At 37.0% G+C, this 21,723-nt stretch overlaps 1 protein-coding gene across 3 annotated transcripts in view; it reads right to left on the bottom strand.

Annotated features, from left to right (window-relative positions):
• The window catches only part of PCDH15 (protocadherin related 15), a 1,015,846-nt gene that overhangs the window by 313,181 nt on the left and 680,942 nt on the right, over nucleotides 1-21,723 (bottom strand). For all 3 annotated transcript variants that reach the window (XM_075257479.1, XM_075257481.1, XM_075257480.1), the window contains one exon: nucleotides 6,180-6,308. In XM_075257479.1, coding sequence (XP_075113580.1) covers nucleotides 6,180-6,308 — 129 coding nt within the window. The remainder of the gene's footprint in view (nucleotides 1-6,179; nucleotides 6,309-21,723) is intronic.

Genomic DNA, 21,723 nt, shown 5'->3' with positions numbered 1-21,723 from the left:
ACTGTTTCAGGGTGATTGTCCCCTTGGTGATGTAGAGCACCCTGAAACAGATGTCTGCAGAGGCGTTTCTCTTTTTGGCTTACATTCTTATGTTACAAGACTTATTAATAGGTCAGACCTTGAATGTCAGAAGGGCATTCCTGACAGTCTCGGCTATGAGGAACACCCCTCCTGACAGTACTGTCCGTAGCGCGTTACTTTTAGAGTAGGTGCTCCTTACCACCCAGCCGTGATGCTGAGCTGGGAGAAACACCCCCCCAATACTAGTCTATGGGTGAGTATTGTCGGGGGGTGGCATTCCTTTTCATTCAGAGTCATGGCTGTGCGGTAAGGAATGCCCACTCTAACAGTATAGTGCTACAGATAGTATTGTCGGGGGGGGGGGGGGGGCAGCAGCCCAGCAGCCCAGCAAGACTGTCAGGAACACCCTTCTGACAATGAAGAGTTATCAGTAATTGCACCCATATCTCTTCTCCCGAAGCACATAACGGGACATCCGACAGTGCACCGAATTCAGCGCACTGTCGGCTTTCTAGCGGTATATAAAACCACATGTGCCTGAGGACATGAAAAGTCCTCTTTAAATCAATTTAGGGTGAGGTTCATACCAAACTTGTTTGACCCAAAAAGAATCAGCGACCTAAGCTACAGATCTCAAAATGAATCTTGAGAGATTCACCCATCTCTAGCAAGAAGGTAAAGATTTGGAGAAAATATATATATATTTTTTCAATAATATATCAATTAATAATTTAGGATGTCAACTGAAAGAAAATTTCTTGATTTTCTTTATTTCTTTAACCCCCTTTGAAGGGTTGTTTAAATTAACATTTATTAATATGAATTGTTTGCTTCCACATAAATGAGGCTGACTTTTCTAATAAGTTTATGCCAGAGAAAAAAAACTAAACGCAAATTAATCTTGCAAATATATGTAAATTATATTCTCTTGGAAATGAAAGTCTTTTGCTTTAGAGCTATGTATCTTAATAATGACTGTGGCAGATAAACTGAGACGTTCAAAAAAACATCTGAAAACAAAGATCATTTTGAGCAATCTGCCAAATGAATGTGTGATGCAAATGTCCCCAAAATACAAGGCGATATTTCCATAAAGTAGTTTGCAAATATTACATTTAAATAGGTGTAAATATGAAGGAGCCAAAGAAGGTTTCAGAGCTTGGAGATAACTTGAAAATCTTGTTCTCGTAATGACTTTGTGTTAATTATTCTATTCTTGCATAAACTTTGAAGTCTTAGTATTTTGGAGTAGCTGACTTTTCAGTGTCTCACTTTTATACTTCTACGTTTTAAAGGAATGTCACCTTGACACAGATTCTCATAGATCTGTTTTGGCATTAAAAAAGACTTGACCCACTTTGCTGAGGAACAATAGATGATTCATATATAAAATCATTTCTTTACAATCATAGTAACAGCTTGCATACACTATGAGATAAAATAATTGTTCACACTAATTGCTTTTAATCTTTGACACTTGTAGAACTTGGAGACACCTGGTCTCATAAGAATAAATTGGAAACTTTTGTTAAAAGTCAAATAGTTTCTTATCTAGTTCATATCGTATAAAGGTAGAGCAAATTTTACTCTTGCAGAGAAATGTTCTGTAGATTTAGTTAATTATTGAAAAAATGTATTATACTAACATTCCTGCCTGTCTAGAGCCGTAGATTTTTTTTTTTTTCCAACCAGAATATTATCTTAATGGATTATGGCATATATTATACTATTATATTATTCACATATAATTCAATAATATGCAAAAACAGACAAACAAGTGCATGTTGTGAAGCATTGAGCTGTTAGCCATTGGATGAGTAGTTATATAACCCCGTAGTACTTTAGAATATATAACGTTACTACAGGATATTAAGGTATATATAACAGGTATCTTGGGAAAAGGGCTATAAAATGTCTATTACCACTAAACAGGGCAGAAGGAAAACCAAAGAGTGAATAATTAAATCAATGAAAAAAATAAATAAATAAATATATATATATATATATATATATATATATATATATATATATATATATATATTTAGTAGTCATGTATATATTATGTGGTGTTGTGTGAAATTGCTGCAGTGCACCTACGGTTTAGTCTTATGTTAAAATAAATTAGTGCTACTTTTATGACATATCATACTTGCCAACATTTTAGGTTGAGGGTCCGAGAGACCGGTGGGCTCTGTGCGCACAAACCTTTTCAGGTGAGGTAGCATCCCCTATCTTTTAGTGAAGTTTTGGAAGAGGAATTCTGTCCCATGTTTATCTGATCTTCCTTGTGTCCACATGTCACATGGTTTCTATAAAGAATTATGATTCTGACCACAGAACAGTTTTCCATTTACCTCCAGTTCATTTTAAATGAGCTTTGACCAAGAGAAGACCATTAGAGATGAGCGAGTACTGTTCGGATCAGCCGATCCGAACAGCACGCACGCATTGAAATGAATGGACGTAGCCGGCACACGGGGGGTTAAGCGGCCGGCCGGCGTCAAAGCGGAAGTACCAGGTGCTTCCATTCATTTCAATGCGTGCGTGCTGTTCGGATCGGCTGATCCGAACAGTACTCGCTCATCTCTAAAGACCATAGAGTTTCTGGACTGTGTTGATATAAGACATCTTTGCATGGTAAAGTTTTAACTTGCATTTGTGGATTGCATGGCAAACTAAGGTCACAAACAATGATTTCTGAAAGTATTCTTAAGTCCTTGCAGTGATTTGCATTACAAATACGTGCATGTGTTTAATGCACTTTTTAGATATAGTTTTTCACAGATTAGTGAAACTCTTACCATATTTTCTTTTGACAGACTCAACCATCCTAAAGAATTCTTTTTATATACAGGCATGTATATTTTCATTAGTTAAACTTTGGAATGTGTTTCTGCCATCAATTTCTAAAAGGGTTCATTTTGTAGATGAAATGGAACACTGTTTAAAGTTCAACTTCTGGGAAAATCGAATTTTTTTAATTTTATTTATTTCTACCTATGCCCACAACCACAAACATTAGATTTTTAATAAAATCATAATATATAATGCCTGTGATTTGCTTTATTAAAAAGAAATGTTTGCTAAGTGACAAGTCTCTTTTAATTTTGTGAAAATGTTAAGCTAATTTTGCAGGTGAAGAAAAGTTTTTACTTTCTCCAAGGGAATAAACAAAATAAGCATTCCCTGGCTTCATAAAAATCAATAATAAAACAAAATTCTCTACAAAGCAATAACTGCTGAACATATTCACCTTCTATTGCTTCTCCTGAAATGACAGAGATAGTTTAATATTTTTTGCTTGCAAAGACCGCAGACGCATATATATCAGTCAGTAATGAAATGCTTTTTGCCCTCACCTATATCAGGATCATGCATCATAGCCTTCAGCTGAATGTCATATGTGAGGTTTTTAGGCTGAGTTAGTCCTATTGCGTGAAAGTGTGGGGGAAAAAAAAAAGAATGGCTAAATAATGTTTTGTACTCCAGAAAATGAAACCAGTTTTTGGCAGTGTTACTAACTAAGTTTTCATCTTTTGTTTAAAAAAATCAAACATAGTTTTATTCTTCCGTGATGGTGATATCTTGGTTATAGCGCTACCAGTGGTAGTGAAAAACAGACAAGAAAACATCCACTCTCTGCATTGAACTTTTTTCTACTGTGATTCTGGAGCCCTACTATCTACTGTTGATACTGGAACCCGGAAGATAATATACATGGTGCACTGTGCGAATAATTTGGTAACTGGGCATTACCATTTCTTTTGTGGACAGGGTGTGTCACACAGTGAGGCACATTTATCAAAACTGTCTAACTTTGCACCATCAAACTACAAATCCCATTCAAAGTTTTAAAAAAGATAGAAAAACACCGAGCACACTTTATAGTGTAGATAGTCGATTCACCTTTTTGGATAATTGTAATGAATGTATCAGACCTGGTGGCCTCTCACCTGGTTTGGTTGTGACAGCGTTCACAACTCCGTACTAAGGTGTATATGATGCCAGGTATGGGGAGCAGCACGTCTCAAAGGCACCAGTTGTGTCAACCGGGGAAACAGCAGAGGAAAAGGGCAATTCTTCTTATTAATAAAATCTATTGGACCTGTGAGCGCCGTCCTGCCCTTTTCCTCTGCATTCAAAGTTTTAGACATATATAAGTTGGAGCTTCATCAGGGCGGTCATCAGCACTCAGCATACCTGGGAATGTGCTGGGGCCCCAAGCTCCTGAAGGGGACCACTCAGCAGTGGCATAGGGTATGGGGCATGCAGCCAGCTGGAAATGGCCAGGGCACCAGATCACCATGATAGTGGTCGAGGTGAAGAAAGCCTGGTTCCCTGACCGCTATACATTCTGGTAATGGAGAGGGGAACTGGTGACTGCCGGGCTCCTTTCCATTACATGCGAGCCCAGGAGAGAAGCTTAAAAAAAAAAAAAAAATACTCATTCTCACCTATCCTGGGCTCAGCATCCACTCCAGAGCTCTGCCAGCCAGTCACTGAGATCTTGCTCCCCAGGTCTCACTACTGGAACCTGCATAATGGCGTCATCGTCCCCCTTCCACTGTGGAACATATAATACTGCATGGGAACCACTGTGGAGTGGAGCACTATTAACAGTATCAAGTCCCGTTCACATGGTGGAATCTGGCACTGATTTTGCAGTGTATTTCGCACCTATATCAGCAGCAGATTCCTCTCTCATTCTGCCTACTATTGAAACTAATTGGAGTAGGAAGCTGGAAAAAAAAAAAAGTCTTGCCACAGATTTTGCAGCTGATTCGGAGGCCACGACTTGAGACTCCCCACTAGTTAGTCTCACTCATTTGGGGCTTAAATAGTGGTGGAAAACTGCAACAGAAAATAAAGAAGAATCTGAGGCAGATGTCCGCTTCAAATACCTCTTTACTTTCCAGTGTCTGAACAGGGTGCATTTACTTCTACTGGAGTGGACTCTCTCAGCAAACAAACACCCAATTTTGATAGTTTTTATTTCTGTAGTAGTTTGCATGAGTTATTCCAAAAGGGGCCCATACAATCCTGGAGCCAGCCCTGACCTTCATCAATATGGAAAGTTTCTAGGAGTTTCAAAATTCTGACATAAATACCATCCAACTAAATGTGCCGAGCATCACCATAAAACAAGTATTTGGTGCAAAAGACATAGACAAAACCTGCCGACAAAAAATTTAATTCTCGAGCTGTAAGGAAGAAATATTTGATAAACACCTAAAAAAAAACGCAGTTTTTGGCACAACATAAACAGAAAAAAAAAACATCTCCAGCATTTGCATGCAATTGCAACAGTAGGGGTGAAGTGGTTATCTATATAACAATTTGGCCAAAAATTTATGAGAGCAAATGTTAAGAGGATTTATAAGAAAATATGCTTTGGTGGTATTTTATCATTAATACAAGTATTTGCTTAAACAGGCATGTATATTGACAGTCCCTGTATATGACAGATGTTTATGATTAGATAAAGGTCTACTTTCTTTGGTAAAAGTGTCACACTTGTCCTTTGGCTGGTATTGTAACTTTGTCCAGTTGAACTGAATTGCAATACCATACAAATGGATATAGCAGGTGTGGACTTTTTGTATTGCATTAGATTTTAACCTGGGGTTAAGGCTGGTCACACACATAAGATATTTATGCGATGACCTTTGGCAGATCTAGCTAAATTGGGCAGATATGCCAAGAATTTAATGTCTGCGAAATTCATACACATACGATTAACAGCTGATGTTACTAAAATAAGATGACTCTTGAGATATTTATTTCATATGTATGGGCAGATAAACTTGACAGTGGAATTTAAGAGATGCCTTGGAATTAACTCTTTAACCCCTGTACAGAGATATAGAGTTCATGGCATATAACCTTCTGGCCAGGATAATTATATGGGTTTGAAATATGGATGTTTGCTGGTATCTATAACTTTCATGGTAGCTAATGAACTTTTTAATTTAATAGTTATTTAGTCTATTATGCCAAAAAGAAGAAAAAAATACTGAGTGGAAGTGAAAGAGTCCTAAATATGTTTTTGTATTTTACATGCAAAATGGAAATATAGGTCGGTCCCTAGAAAAGAGAATAAAAAAATTGCACCAACATCTATTGTCTGCAACAAAATAATTAAATAATGGTGCACTCACCCGGACTTGACCCACAAAAGCATTCACTTCTTCTTCTTGAACTGAGAGATTTCTAGGTAAGTAGAGATCAAAGACCGGGTCATTGTCATTCACATCCGTCACCACCACATTAACAGTAGCAGTTGATGTCTACGAGAAAATATATGTTAGTTTTAGTGCTGGCGGTACGTACTTCATAGAAACTAAAATGGATTCACTGAGATGTGCTCGCTCCCTTTAGTAAAGTGTTCAAGATTTATTTTCACATCATTGCTTAGAGCTTTTTTTGAAGAAGAACCTAAAAAGCTGTCATAAAATCTGTCATTCAAAACACTAAACAAAAGCATTTGACAGATATTATAAAAAATGTTATAGTAGTTTTGGAAGTGGCAAAACACATCAAAATAGACTATTAATAGTTGTACTGGAGACCAGTAACGTAGGAAAATGGTTGACTTTAAAATAAAAAAAATGTTATCTAGATAAAAACAATACATACTCTACAATATGATGTGGCAGCCTGTATCTCCTAGATGTTTCTTCATCTCATGCAGTAAAGCTTGGGAAAGCCATTCCTGAGGAATACTTTGCCCAAACGCAAAGCGCCCCAACCCTTATAAAATATTTTATTCTTGGAAAGTATATTTGCTTTGATGCAGGAATTAAAAATCTCCAGTAAAAGTGACATTTTTAGGAGGATTTTTGCAATGTTAATGTGACTGTTGGGGATTAATGCCATTTGGCATGGCTACCCAGTTTTCATCCAAACCTTGGTCACATTGTGTGGAGGTACCTAAATAGTTATATCTGGAGAATGGCAATTTGATTCTTATCATGAAGAACAATAGGTTAGGTTTGAATCAATGACTTAATTGAAAAACACTAAGGCTCAGACATATTCATGTATTTATGTCAAAATTTGGCTGAATATGATATTTTTTGAAACTTCTGTGGGTTTTTGTTTTTTTGTTTTTTTTTGGGGGGGGGCAAAACTACACTAATTGCTACCATTTATCACAAATTTACAAGTGCTGGTATATTTTGTAAATGAACAACTCAGAGCAATTTTTAAGGTAAGACTACTCAGTCTTATGCCACAACCAAGGGTTCCGGCTACTTGGAGCACCAAAATGCATAAGATATCTTATTCATTAACAGGGTATGTGGCAAAATATGCCTAATGCTAAACCTATCATAAGCTGACCCAGCTGGCAGATTGGCACACTGTCAGGCTAAGCCTCCATATTGCAAAAATGCAGCTTTTTTTAAGCCAAAGTCAATAATGGCTACAAAAGGAATGTAACATATATATGAAGTTCTTATACTTCTACCTTCTGCTCAATCCACTTCTGGCTTTGGCTCAAATAAACGCAACAAAATCTGCAGCATGGGGGTTTAACTTTAGATAGGCTTCAGACAACCAAGATACATGATCTATGTGATGACCACATTTCCCAGACCAACCACAGCCCAAAGGAACTGAACTGATCTATTCTGTTATGAGTTTAATTAAACCAAACCATAGTCGCTTTGAGAAGAGCTGCTATGACATTGGCTGTGTTTCTTGGACCAGATATAACATCTTAATTTTGACAAAGTTATTTTTCAATGTGTCCTATTTGGGGTCTTGGGAATAGTTTTGGGAAAGAATGCTCTAAAGAATGTCAACCACAGTTTCCGCAGGAGCAGAAACCCAGCCAGTCACAAAGGGGGCTGCATCAGGGGTCAGCAACCTTCGGCACTGAAGCTGCTGTGAAACTACAAATGCCAACATGCTCCATTCACTTCCATGGGAGTTGCAAGAACAACAGAGTAAGTATGCATGCTGGGAGTTGTAGTTTTACAACAGCTGGAGTGTTGAAGGTTGCCTACCCCTGGGCTACATTAAAATAAGGGGCTCCCCTCATTATTTAGTCTTTTACACCAGGGTATTCCAAAAACTGATGTACAATACTGACTAAGTGGATGGAAGGATATCTAAAATTGATTCAATTTAAGAAGTAGCTCCAATATGTTGTGCTGTGAAAAAAAAAGAGATTCTCATTTTTGCTTTAACAAAACTTTATAACTATTTCCCAACCTTTTGTACTGAAATAGACAGAAATGACAAGTGATGATGGTAGGAGATACTAATAAAAGGATTCATAAATTCATCTGCTTATTATATTTAGATATGAAGCAGCTTTACAATTAAATGTTGCCTCTTGTTATGGATACCTGCCATTGATCAATTACATTTCTAGGAGTATGTAAGGTTTTAGTGAAACAATGTTCCTTTCTTGACAATTTTCACAGGGGGCTTTCTGTGATAATTTCTGACATTGCCCTTCAGTGGCCACCTTGTTGGGTTTTAAAAGCATCTCAAGTGCTTCTTTTATCGGCATCCAATACCAGCTTTTGTTGTAAGGTCTTGCTGTGGTTCTCATGGACGTTAAGTGAATGTTCAGAATGATGAGGACAATTTTTATTCGTATGTGCTTCACCTCTAAAGGCTTTTGATAGGGGATTACATGCAATGAAACACATCTGTGCATCTGACAGAAGTTTAATGTCAGTATGGGAAATGGAAGTTGCTGCAGGTTGAAATCATTTTTGTTCACAAATTGCCGCAAGCTGAGATCAATCTTTTTTCATGTTATATCCTGCTGGCTACTTCAGAGGAACAAAACAAATGCTCTTCAAAGCTATTTTTTTTTTTTACTTCTCCCATAAAATGTTAATATTCCGCTTATAAACAATAGGCTGCAATGTTCAGGTTCAAGTCCTAATATTTTAATAGACAGCATCAAACTACAAAGTACATCAAGGCAAAATGGTACAATCAACATATGGTAAAAATGTTGATCTAAGAACAATATATAGACTTTCTAGGTATACAGTATTATTTTTTTTCCACCTTCATACAACATGAACAGAAGGTTGAGAACAATCACAAACTACAATAAATATGACATTTCATAGCTATGTCAGGAAAAATAAAGCTAATAATAGTCCTTTTTATTAATATAGCATTATGGCCTTTATAGAATACTTTCTATTAGAAATCTATTTTACCAGGAGTTCAAAACTCAAATAAAGTCAAACTCAATTATATACATTATAATCATAATATCACATGTCATATATCATTTGTATGAGAAATCGAAGTGCTTCACAAGTACAATTTAAGACCAGCTTAAATTATTTGATCTAAACTCTGTCAGATATTCTTTCCTAAACATCATCATCCATGAACTTTTGGTTATAAGGTCTCTGTCAAGGATTTTGTTAGCATGTTGCATTATTATATTGAATTTTTAGTTATAGACTCCAGTTTTTGTTTTTTTACATAAAAAGGTACAGTAAAAATCTATAAATAATACAGTATATGTTGGGTAAGACTTATCAATGTCTTTAATATTTTAGACATGCAATGATGTTTAGTATGTCATTTAATAAGTAATATATGTCCCTAATGAGAGAAAATTGGGGTAACAAGTCAAAATAATTACTTAAACGGGTTGGCTACTTTCAGACCATTATTGACAGACAAATGTACAATAAAAAGATATACAATTTTCCAATATACTTTCTGTATCAATGTCTCACAGTTTTCTAGATTTCGGCTTGCTGGCATTCATTCTGTTACTTCTAGAGGATAAAACTCTGACCATGGTCATGTGATTTACGGTCCATGGTCATGTGATGAGCACACAGGTGTCACTCATTACAGTCACAGCACAATATTCATACATTTGCCTGACCATGGACTGTAAATCACATGACCATGGTCAGACTTTATCTACTAGAAGTAACAGAATGAATGACAGAAAACCAAAATCTAGAAAACCATGAGGAATTGATACAGAAAGTATATTGGAAAATTGTATATTTTTTTTATTGTACATTTGTTTGTCAATATTGGTCTGAAGGTAGCCAACCCCTTTAAGGTGTGCTTACTACTTAGGTCTGGTTCCCATCAGTGTTCAGTATTCCACTCGGGAGTCCACTTCCTGAAAGGAATACCGAAAGCATTAAAAAGCGGTTAACTAAGAAATCACACAGATCCCACAGACTAAAATTTGGTCTGTGTGTTTTCCGCACGAGTCATTCGGAGAGGAAAGTACTTCAAAAAGCACCCCATAGGCACAATTCATCCAGCTGTTACTTACAGAAGCACTCTGATGACTCTACAATAGTAGGCCTCATCACTGATGGTGACGATAGGGAATACAGAGACTTAAACCGGGACTTTGTTGAATGGTGCCAGCAGAACCACCTCATGATTAATGCTGGGAAGACCAAGGAGATGGTGGTGGACTTTAGTAAACAGAGAAGTGCTCTGACCCCGATAGAGATTCAAGGGACATGCATTGAGATAGTCAGGACCTACAAGTATCTGGGTGTGCTTCTCAATACTAAACTAGACTGGGATGACCACCTGGAGGCGCTGCACAGAAAGGGCCACAGCAGACTCTACCTGCTGTGGAGGCTAAGGGCCTTTGGAGTCCAGGGGCCATTTGTTAGGGCCTTCTTCAACTCTGTGGTTGCTTCAGCCATCTTTTTCGGTGTGACTTGCTGGGGGAGCAGTATATCAACCACGGACAGAAATAGACTTGACAGGCCAGCTCTGTCCTGGGGAGCCCCCTGGACCCAGTACAGGTAGTGGGTGACAGAAGGATACTGTCCGTGGTGACCTCCATGCGGGAGAACAAATCCCACCCTATGTATGGGGCCTTGATGGCACTTGACAGCACTGTAAGTGACCGTCTGCTTCACCCAAGGTGTGAGAAGAAGTGCTATCGCAAGTCCTTCCTTCCAACCGCGACCAGTCTGTATAATCTACATCAGTCCAAGCGAAGATCGCTCCGCACAGAAAACTAAAGATTATGACGTCTTCCTAGTTTCTTCTTCTGTTCCTTAGCTGCTATGGACTCCTAGTATAGCTTGTCTTCTCAGAATATGTTTGTCTACGTCTGTAATATATTACTGTGTATTATCCTGTATCTGTATTACTATGCTGCTGTAACATGCTGAAATTTCCTAACTGTGGGACTATTAAAGGATTATCTTATCTTATCTTATTATAGTCTATAGGGTCCGTGTGGTTTCTTTGCTAACCACTTTTTAATGCGTTCAGTATTTCATTCAGGGGTTCTTTAAGCGGACTACCTGAATGGAATATTGAATGCAGATGTGAAGCAGGCCTTAAGGTGAAGACACACATTCCCAGTGCCAGCTACACACCAGGTTTGGCTACCAGTTCTTTTCATATATATAATATATGGGAGACATTTTTTTGACGGTTACCTGGTACTTGATACTTGAAGTACATTTTAATTTGGGTCAGATAATAAATAGCAAACAGTAATCAATAAATGTCTCGCTATTTGTAACTAAAAACACCAGCAGCACAGCCCGGAGTTCAGCAGGACCTGATCTTGTGTCCTATGTCTTTACAAATGCCAAGTTCTAAGAAATTAAATGTGTTCACAGTATGACTGTGGAGACAGGGCCAGTTTTGGGTGTTCTCGAAGTCAGGAAAAGTTACCAAATATGGCTTAAAAACAGATTATTTTAAATTTATATTGTACATTTATCATTATTGTATAATTAATTACATGCATAGATGTTTGCATTTTTAATGTAATAGAAATTCCATTCAATTACAAGCTTTTTGAGGAGCTTTAGTGCTTCTGTGTAATTCTGGCTTTCAGCCATTTATGCAGGAGTCAGAATGTGGCTGTAGAAAAATAGGAAGTTGGCTAATAGATTCACCAATCTTGGTTCACAGGTCTTATTTTATTAAATCCTTTTGATTTAAAGGGATTTTCTGGGCTTTAATTGGACTTAGAATTGGTCTTCAATATTAGATTGTTGATATTCAACACTGAGCACCGCAACCGATCCAGTCATGGCACTGGAACCACACAGCTCCTCCACTATATATTGGCCATGTCAGGTTGCGGCAGCTTTGCTTCCATTCATTTGAATATGAATATGCAAGCTATTCCACACTCCAGTTGCAAACTATCACACATTAGCTGGAATTGCCTGGCCCACATTAGCTGGAATTGCCTGGCCCACATTAGCTGGACTTGCCTGGCCCACATTAGCTGGAATTGCCTGGCCCACATTAGCTGGACTTGCCTGGCCCACATTAGCTGGAATTGCATGAAAATTATTATAGAATTCAGTAATATTCTGCTTCTTGCAGGGGGTCAAAATTTTTACATAAGAGATGCCCTTATGGAGTCTACACTGAATTTCCAAATCTGAATTGGAAAGATAATGTAAAATAAATGGCTATAAAAAAACAAACTGTAATTCTCCTGAATTGTAAATGTTCCATATATTTTTGTCATATGAAGAGGATTATTCAATCACTGATATGCCCAAATGTATGATTGCTTTGAGCAAAACCTCAGATTTCTAACAAAATGATTCCTTGTCATATCCTGTCACTAATTCAGACTTGTCATATAAATAATATGTCACAAAATTTAACTAAGTGATATACAACAATTCACTATCAAGCTCAATTTACTAATAGGGATTACATATTATAATGGAATTTTTCATTCTTGTATTTCAGGGTATAAACTTTAGTTAAATATTATTTTTAAATATTTATTTGCATTTCCCTATATTGCTAGGCACAAAATGACTCATTTATTACCTCTCAGGTTTATCTTTTTATTTATATCCATTGTGCCGAGACGTTGCCAGGTTCCGTTACATCAATCTGCATTTGTATAGAATTTATTCTGATTTTCTCTTTTATTCCAAGTGAATTAAGACTTTTAGAAATGGCATGACATACTTGAACAGTTTTTAGCTTCCAGTGATATACCATGACATGTGCAAAATGCGGTGCCTAAGAAAATATGCAATGTAATTGGAAATTTGCTGTAAGCAGTCAGGCAAGTCCACAGGGAACAGACAAGAACTCCAAGGTTTCAAAAGTAATAAGAACCTTTGAGGTTTCAAAGCAGACTACTGATCCTTGTTGCATACATTTTTTCTAGCCTTCTACAATTAATAAAGGTGTCATCCAATCATAAATTGGAACATAACTTTAATAGTTCTGTCCAAAAGTACAGTTAAATAAAAGAGGATTAACAGACTAGAAAAAAAATACAGAAACTTTCTTTCAGCTTGACAAGTTAATATAATGGGTAGTAGCATTTAAGTAAAATATGCAATGATGCAAGTGGAACATTATAGGTAAAACTAATGGTGCAAATAGCTCACCAAATAATCTGTGTATATAATAAATGGTAGTCGTGTATGAGGCAGAAATGAAGATTAATACGTATAGTATATGCAAACTGTGGAAACTGCAGAAGATAAACAGACTGTAAATATTAGGATCACTGTAATATTTGTTAAAGATGTTGCTTTAATTCATGGAATGTTAATGGGGTATGTTCTTGTTACAAGAAAAGGGTTTTGTGAGACTTGAAAGCAAGTCTGTCACTAGAAAACTCCAACATCAAACCACACGGCCTTAGAGCGCTCGTTGAGCTGCTGCTGCATTTCATCAGAGGCCCAGGTGATGTGAAAAACCAAAAAAACAGTGGTACTAACCTTTCCTGTTCTCCGGGGTGACTCCCTGCTGTTTTCGAGCCCTTGTAGTTATGTCACAGATGTCACATGGGTAAAGTCAGTGTTGCAATGCATAATAATGCTAGTGTAACCCAGGTCTGTGACATCATTGAAGAGGAATGAAAACAGCAGGGAATCACAGTGGAGCGCAGAACAGGTGAGTGCCACTGATTTTTATTTTTGTCACCTAACCAGGACCTCCAATCATTATACTTTAGGGTCTAAAAAGACTCCACAGCATAATAATAGTTTGTGGGTGGTGTACCCAAAAAATTTCGGGTTGTGCTGCGCCTGAAATTTTTGAAACATTTGCAAAGAACACCTTTGGGACAATGATACTATTATACTGTGCAGGGGCCAGGAAAGGGGGCACTATGCCATGAAGGGGGCCACCAAGTCAAAAGATTGCAAAGGGGCCCAGTCTTTACTAGTTATGCCCCTGGGGACAACACATTATGTGACCATGTTGGCCAGCTATCATAATATTTTTTACTATATTTATTCATTATGAAACTAGAAGAGAATCACATGTAATTACTAGATTTTTTTTTTTAATTTTACTTTTGCATAGCATGTCCTACAATTTATCATTCTGACTTATGTTTTCACTTCCCCTGAAAAATCTTAATAGAGTAAAATCCCAGGACCTAGGTGCTCCAATTCCTGCTGCCAACACTATCCATAATGGACAGTGACATAACCAGGCAATTTAACCTGAGATATCAAAATGGCACACTCAACAGATCCTCTTTAAGATGTGATGTGTTTTTAGCTTTATTCAATTTGCAATAGTGCCGACCTGTCAGTCTGTCTCTTATTGATGTGAGCAAGGCAAAAGGGAATTGCAGTTCACTTCTATAATGATCTGCTTTTATAATTGACTCAAAACTCAGATTGCTACAAATAACTACTATACGAAAAATCCGACATTTAAGATGACTTACCAAATCTCTGGCACCATAGAAAATGGCACAATCTTAAATATGGTTCTAAATACTAAACATTCCTTGAATAGTTACATAAGTACATGGTATCTAAAGTATCTATAAAAGGAAAACATATAATAAGGTAGGACTTAAAATTAATTAGCAGATAATTATAATAAAAATAAACCATTATTCTCTATGATCAAAGCCTCGCTTGGGCACAAGTCTACAAGGAAGAGAACAGCTTGTGTGTAATTTGAGTAACAATGTCATCAGCTTTGTCTCTAATGTGAAGCAATTACAAGATACAATCCACAAATTTGGGTTTCTACAAAATGTCCATGAACATCATATAATATACATTTGTAGCTTTAAACATTAGCAGTGTTTCTTCATATAGCTGATTCACACAAATGAAATACATCATATGAGACATGCACTATAAATTTATTATATACACTTTATGCCTGATTTGTACAATTTTATACATATAAAACATGAAGTGAATTGTAATACTTAAAAAACCACTCCTGCTAGGGACAAAGAGATTTATCATAATTTTGTAGACTCATTGTGTTTTTTTATTTTATGAGAACATAAGTTTGTAGGTTCAAAATTCTAAGCCTAGATTTAATAGAGAACGTATTAGCTACAAGATGCCACCACTAGAGGGAGCTTAGTAGCTTGCTGCATACTTTTAAATTTTAGTCTGATAATTGGACAAAAAACTCTAAATAAAGTCAGGGTACCTGATACATGCCTGCAGCCTCTTAGTAAGATACACAAGATGACTTTGCCTCTAGAGGTCTGATTGTAAAAGAAAAGAAAAAAAAATCTCTGTGAAACCTGTACTGCACAGATTCTCTAATGTGGAGGAGGCGGAATCATTGTAAGGGTGAGGGTGTGGCTTAAATTTCTGATTATAGAAATTGAAATCATTACATCCGTGGTGGACAACCAGCCGTATTAAGTAACCAGGTCACCTGCTTACTATTTCTGCTTCTCAGTTATTTGTTAGACTCCTTGCTGGCTATATATCTGTGGAAAAGAGAACATCTGGTACTCCATGTTTTAAAATTTAGCATTTTCAAACCTTTACAGACTTTGATATGAAGTACTAAAAAAACGGAAAAAGTTCTATGCGGTTTCTCACAAAGGCAAATTATAGTACAGTCCACTCTAGGATGTCCATGCATAGAAGAAGTCAGGTCTACGTTTATGCAGGTGGAAATAGGTAAAGGCCATTTACTCATACATTTTTTTCTAGTGATTTTTTCCTCCTAAGCACCACACTAAACATTGTAATTTTCTGGTCCTTGCTACACTTTACCATAGCACATCTATAATTTCAAATGTCATGTGCAAACAATTCATCAGCCTCATGGTTCCAGAACGGAGCCAGGAGCATTGATGCAGCTTTAAACAATCCACTGCACATTGTACTTGAAATAATTTACTTTTGTACAGATAAATACTGTACGTTACGTAAATGGCTTTTGATGTGCTTTTGTTTTGCACCGAGAGGACTTGCCTGTAAACAATGGATAAAATGTAACATTGATTGGAGAGTTATCCGAGATTTGGGTTTTTTTTAAACGTTAGCAGATTTTTTAAAATCTTTTCTATTGTTTAATTTGAGCTGTTTTCTAAAGTGTTTATTTAAATCCGCAATTTAGGGTTTCACTGATTGCATGTTGTTGTTCTTGTCGTTAAATGTGTAGCAATTTATTATTTTGCTGATGACACAACAAATGCAGCACTTTAAAGAAAAATGCATTTGCCATGACAGTTTAATGTGTTATTTTCAAGTTAAGACAACAGAGGTGACTTTAGCATCTTCTCAATGGATTTTTTTCTTGTTATTCTGGCCTAATTCCTACCCTTTAATTCATTGTTAGACATGAAATGCTGCTAGTAGATGGAATAAAGCCCAGATTTGATGACAGATAGTAAAAGTCTGAACTCTGACAAAAAAAAAAGGTTCAATAGAGTTGGTTGTTATCAGTATATTATACCAGAATACATACAGTTTTACTCAACATTTAAAGAGGACCTTTCACCACCTGGGGCACATGCAGCTTTATATACCGCTAGAAAGCTGATGGTACGCTCAATTCAGCACACTGTCGGCTTTCACGATCTGTGCCCCCGGTGAAGAGCTATTGATGCCGGTACCATAGCTCTTCACCGTCAGAAGGGCATTTCTGACAGTCAGTCAGAAACACCGTTCCTCACAGCAACATCTATAGCACTGTACTGTGAGAGCGGTGAGGAACACCTCCCTCCCCTGCTGATAGTACTCGTCCATAAATGAGTACTGTAGGGGCGTTCCTCACTGCTCTCACAGTACAGTGCTATAGGTGCTGCTGTGAGGAACGTCGTTCCTGACTGACTGTCAGAAATGCCCTTCTGACGATGAAGAGCTATGGTACTGGCACCGATAGCTCTTCACCTGGGGAGCAGATTGTGAAAGCTAACAGTGAGCTGAATTCAGCGCACTGTCTGATTTCTAGCAGTATATAAAACCATATGTGCCCCAGGCAGTGAAAGGTCCTCTTTCCGCAAACTTATATTCTAAGGCTTGTTAGCGGAATCATGTGACCAGTACTGACTCTCCAACTAACACATGGTGAACATATGTGGACAGAAATTCAGTTTCTCAATTCATTTTTATAGACTAAATGTCAGCCCCATAAGAAAAAAGAAATTGAGAATCTGATTTCTCTGTTCACAGTGTCTGTAAGATGCTGCATCAGTTCGAGAGTCAGAGTGTAAGTCACTTAATGCAGCTGAGGACCATAAAGGAGTGGAGAATTTGCAAATACAACCATCGGCAATTTTCACTTTTTCTTGTTAGCGGCAGCATATTTCTTTACAGACATTGTCAGCCACTGTTCCATATAGAGATCACAACCTAAATTCCAATAAGAATGTCTTTGAAGTGTGGGAGGAAGTACTCCGGAGTTACCTACACAAACATGGCTAACCACTGAGCTACCGTGCTGCCCAATAAGAAGATTACATTCACTCACATTTCACCTTTGTAATGGATGACATAATTAACATTTTTTGGGAGTACTTTTTAAATTCTCCATTGTTGTATGTTTTGTACATCCAACTAGAAACAAATCCAACATCCCATAGCAATTTTGGGACATATTTGCATAAAGGGCAGTTTACATGGGTTTGTAGTGATCCAAACAATTGTTTCTGATCACTGCCCAGCATTGCCATGTCCAGAGATCATAGAAATAATGATCATTTGCGCTCTTGGATGAGAGGGAAAAATGTTTAATGGTGAACTGAAGTGCTGAGGTGATCAGGTGGACTATCTGCTTTAATCCATCAATGCCTAACTTTATACAGAGTAACAGAGTAGTTGTAGTAGTTCTTCAAGTGCATGGAACCCCCCAATTTTTTTTTAAAACAAAATATTAATTTACAATAATACTTGACTGAGTAATTTCATGTTTCTCCCTATGTTATGATAGCTATTTTAATACATAAAACTAACACCACTTAAAATCATTGTTTTAGTATTTTTTTTTAATTTTTAAATAAAATCACTTTGTACACAAAACATCACCAAATATGTGACTTTCTGAAATAATACTTATTTCTAAAATAATAGTCATAACATCATCCCTACAAATGGTCACCTCTTGACGTAAAATTGTTTTCATGTTGTAATTTTCCACGCTTCGTGAGCCAGCTTCTACTTGAGACAAGCACTGACTTATTTTACACTTTTGTTCTTTCATTTTTATTTGAGTTGATTGATTCTACCCAAAGTATTTTACAGATAAAATGTAATTTGTCTCTAAATGCAGCTACAAGGACAGTCTCCTAACAAATCCTTGTAATAGGTATCTAATGTTCACTTTTCAGGCTCTTTCCAAGAGAAAGCGACAACGGATTAAGTGATTTACAATTTAGAATCTCCACATTAGAACATTTCAAAGATATTACAAGTGAAACACAAAATATTTCAGACGTTTTAACAATGTAACAATGCCTAAATCTCTCAGCTGTTTTCTAACATGTTTTACTATTACTATGGTTATTACCATTGTTATTACTCAATGGTTTGTTTGTAGGATTGATACCACACTGATTCTAAAACGGTATTAAGTTCAACGGCAATGAAAAATGATCATAAATGATGTACTACTACAATGACTACATGGTCAGCAGTGCTTGGGTTTTTTCAAACTAGGTTTATGTAGGTCTGGTCTGCCTTTCATTTTCACAACTAAAAACGGGAACACCCCTAGAGTATGTTTTAATACATTTCCTCATCTGGGAAAGGCTGTAAATTTTGGTTAATAAGACATAATTTCTCAAAGAACTGAAGCTTAAGGCCCCCATATACATTACTGTAAAATCAACCAAAATGGCCAACTATCAAAATGCGAATTTGGCCCTACAGCTTCTCTCCCTACAAATGGTATGGAGGGGGAGGGGGGGATCATGCAAGTTCAGTTTTGATGCCAGTCCTATTCTTCCTGTAGATAAGTGGCTTACTACACTTTTTCCATTGAAAACACCCCCTGCCAAATCATAGATGGATAAATAAACCCAAGTACTAAAAATTTCTCCTGCCCCTCCATCAACTACTAATTGTATACCTAAATTTCTTGCACAGATGCATTTTCTTCCTGAACCATGTCTCTGCAAATCCACAGCTCCCATTTTTGGTTAACCACTTGGATATAACCTCTCTATAGTAGCCAGGATCTCTGAAAGAATTGTGTAGTTAAAATATCTCCTTCATATTTCCACTAATGGAACGTCCCTATTTATCCAATTCTTTGCTATGCACCTCCTGGCTTGGGAAATCTTCATAATAGCAGAACCTCTAATATAAACTAATTTAATTTCTTTAGTGTTTGTGTGTGAACCTATTCTTTTTTTGAACTCCGTTTTTATTGAAAATTTTAACAATGAGAAAAAAGAACAGACAATTACAAGCAACAGGTCGGGCACATGCCCTGTGAACAGAAAAACACACAGTGCAACACAAGAATTATACAATCATAATACAAAAACAACATAGAATAAACAGTACAAGGCCTTCGTGGGGGGGGGGGGGGTTGAACCTATTTTTAAATCCACTGCAAAACATTTGAAAACTACAAGGTTCAGTAAATGCAACTTAACAATATTGCTAGATTTTTGCTCAACTGTATTCAATGACACTTGGGTCTACTGTTTTTGTTTTTTGTCTTTTTTTCTTAACAAAATTGCTATACAGTATTAAATAATGTTTTGGAGCCAAATAAAATGCTGCATGTGATTTTCAGAAATACAATGTAGAGTTCATGGACATGATGGGTTTGCAAGATGGACTAAAATAGAGCATTTTTCTGAAGACCAAAGTTGTGTAAAAATAGATGTCTGCAAAGCCCATGTAAAATTAATAAGAGTGTATGCCGTCTGTGAAAAACTGGCATGTCAATAAGCCCTTAATATGTGGAATAGTTTAGCCTAAATTCTGGAGCACTTGCCACATTAGATTTACATAGAGTTTGGGAATGTTTTAGACAGCTGCTGAATCAGCAGGATTTTCTTCACCATCACCTGCCATAAGAAAATATTATGCATCATAACTATTAATCTCATGCTATATCTAGCTATTTTCTCTGGACTAAACTAAACTGCACATTCCGGTGCGTCCTTCCATTTTTATTATTCTTAATTTGGGCAGTTATTAATTCATCCAGACAAAAATAGTGGCTACTTGCTTTCAAACCCACTTTTCTAAAGATCCCACAAAATGATGTTATATGAGCAATTATAAGCGATATTAGCTTCCAAGTAGGTGTCTGATCTTCTCTCGGTCTCTTGATTTATTATGTCTTTATTCCATTTAGTAGCAGAATTGGATAATAAACAATGCCATTGTGCATATTAGATTGTTTGCTTGAATATACTGTGATAAAATGGCAGCTGGCACTGTATGTGAATATCAACGCTACCATAAAAACATCTTCAGTAATGATGCAGAGTTGTTAAACATAAAGGCCAAGCTTGCACAGCACATCATTGCTGGAACATTGCAGGTCACAGAAACACGGTACATAAAACTGTTACGGTTCACTACATGCAGAATTAAAAGCTTACTGCTTCCTATTTTCTCAAAGAGCAGTGAAAACAAGGGCATGAAGTGACCTAAACAAACATTTGTGCCTTTGATGAGGTGCAAATTACACTGGTACAATATTAATTTGTTGGACATTACTTGGTTATAATAAAGCATGCCTGACAATATGTGTTACAAAGCAATGCTGTAGTTAAAGTTTCCTAAATCCAAGCAGAAATCCCAATACTTTTCTAATCAGAGGGTATGAGGTCATGAAATGTGACAGGTGAGGGTAAGTACACACAGGGTTTTTTGGTCCGGAACTGAGGCGGAGGCCACCTCAGGTTCCGGACCAAAAAACGGGTAGCTGCGTCTGAATGCCAGTGCACTGCAGCGGCATCCAGTCACACACTCTGCTCTGGATTAAGCCCAATGAATGGGCTTAGTAGGGAGGAGGGAGTGTCTTCAGGCCAAATAGTTTGAAGACTACAGTTTAAAAAATGGGGTCATTTAGGGGTGTTTTCTATTATATAGGCCCCTCAAAAACACTTCACAACTAAATAGGTCCCTAGAAAACCAAAATCTTGATAGGATCTCTTTAAAGGGATTCTACCTCCTCCCTCAAACAACTATCACCACTGTTACTGAGCACATTACAGTGATATCAATATACCTTTGTAATATTTGTCACTTTTGTAGACTTCAAAAAATAGCTTTGAAGTGATATGCATCTGAGGCAGTTGTTGCACGCACTGTGAGCACTGCTATTGGTGTTCAAGTAGGATTGGTGATGTCATAGTAGTGGGAGGATCAACTCTTACTGCAAAGGACAGGGCAGGGGATTCAGGCAGGAGACAGTAGGGGTCTCAACAGCTCCCTGGAGAGCTGCTCTAGTATTTAATAGTGCTGCTAGTGGGGCTATAAACATTACAATACATTATTCAGTTTTCCCTGTCCTCCATTTGAGGCA

The sequence above is a fragment of the Leptodactylus fuscus genome, chromosome 10, assembly GCF_031893055.1.
Source record: "Leptodactylus fuscus isolate aLepFus1 chromosome 10, aLepFus1.hap2, whole genome shotgun sequence".
NCBI classification, from domain to species: Eukaryota; Metazoa; Chordata; class Amphibia; order Anura; family Leptodactylidae; genus Leptodactylus; species Leptodactylus fuscus.
The sequence above is the reverse complement of the archived record's forward strand: the minus strand, read 5'-3'. Positions and strand labels throughout refer to the sequence as shown.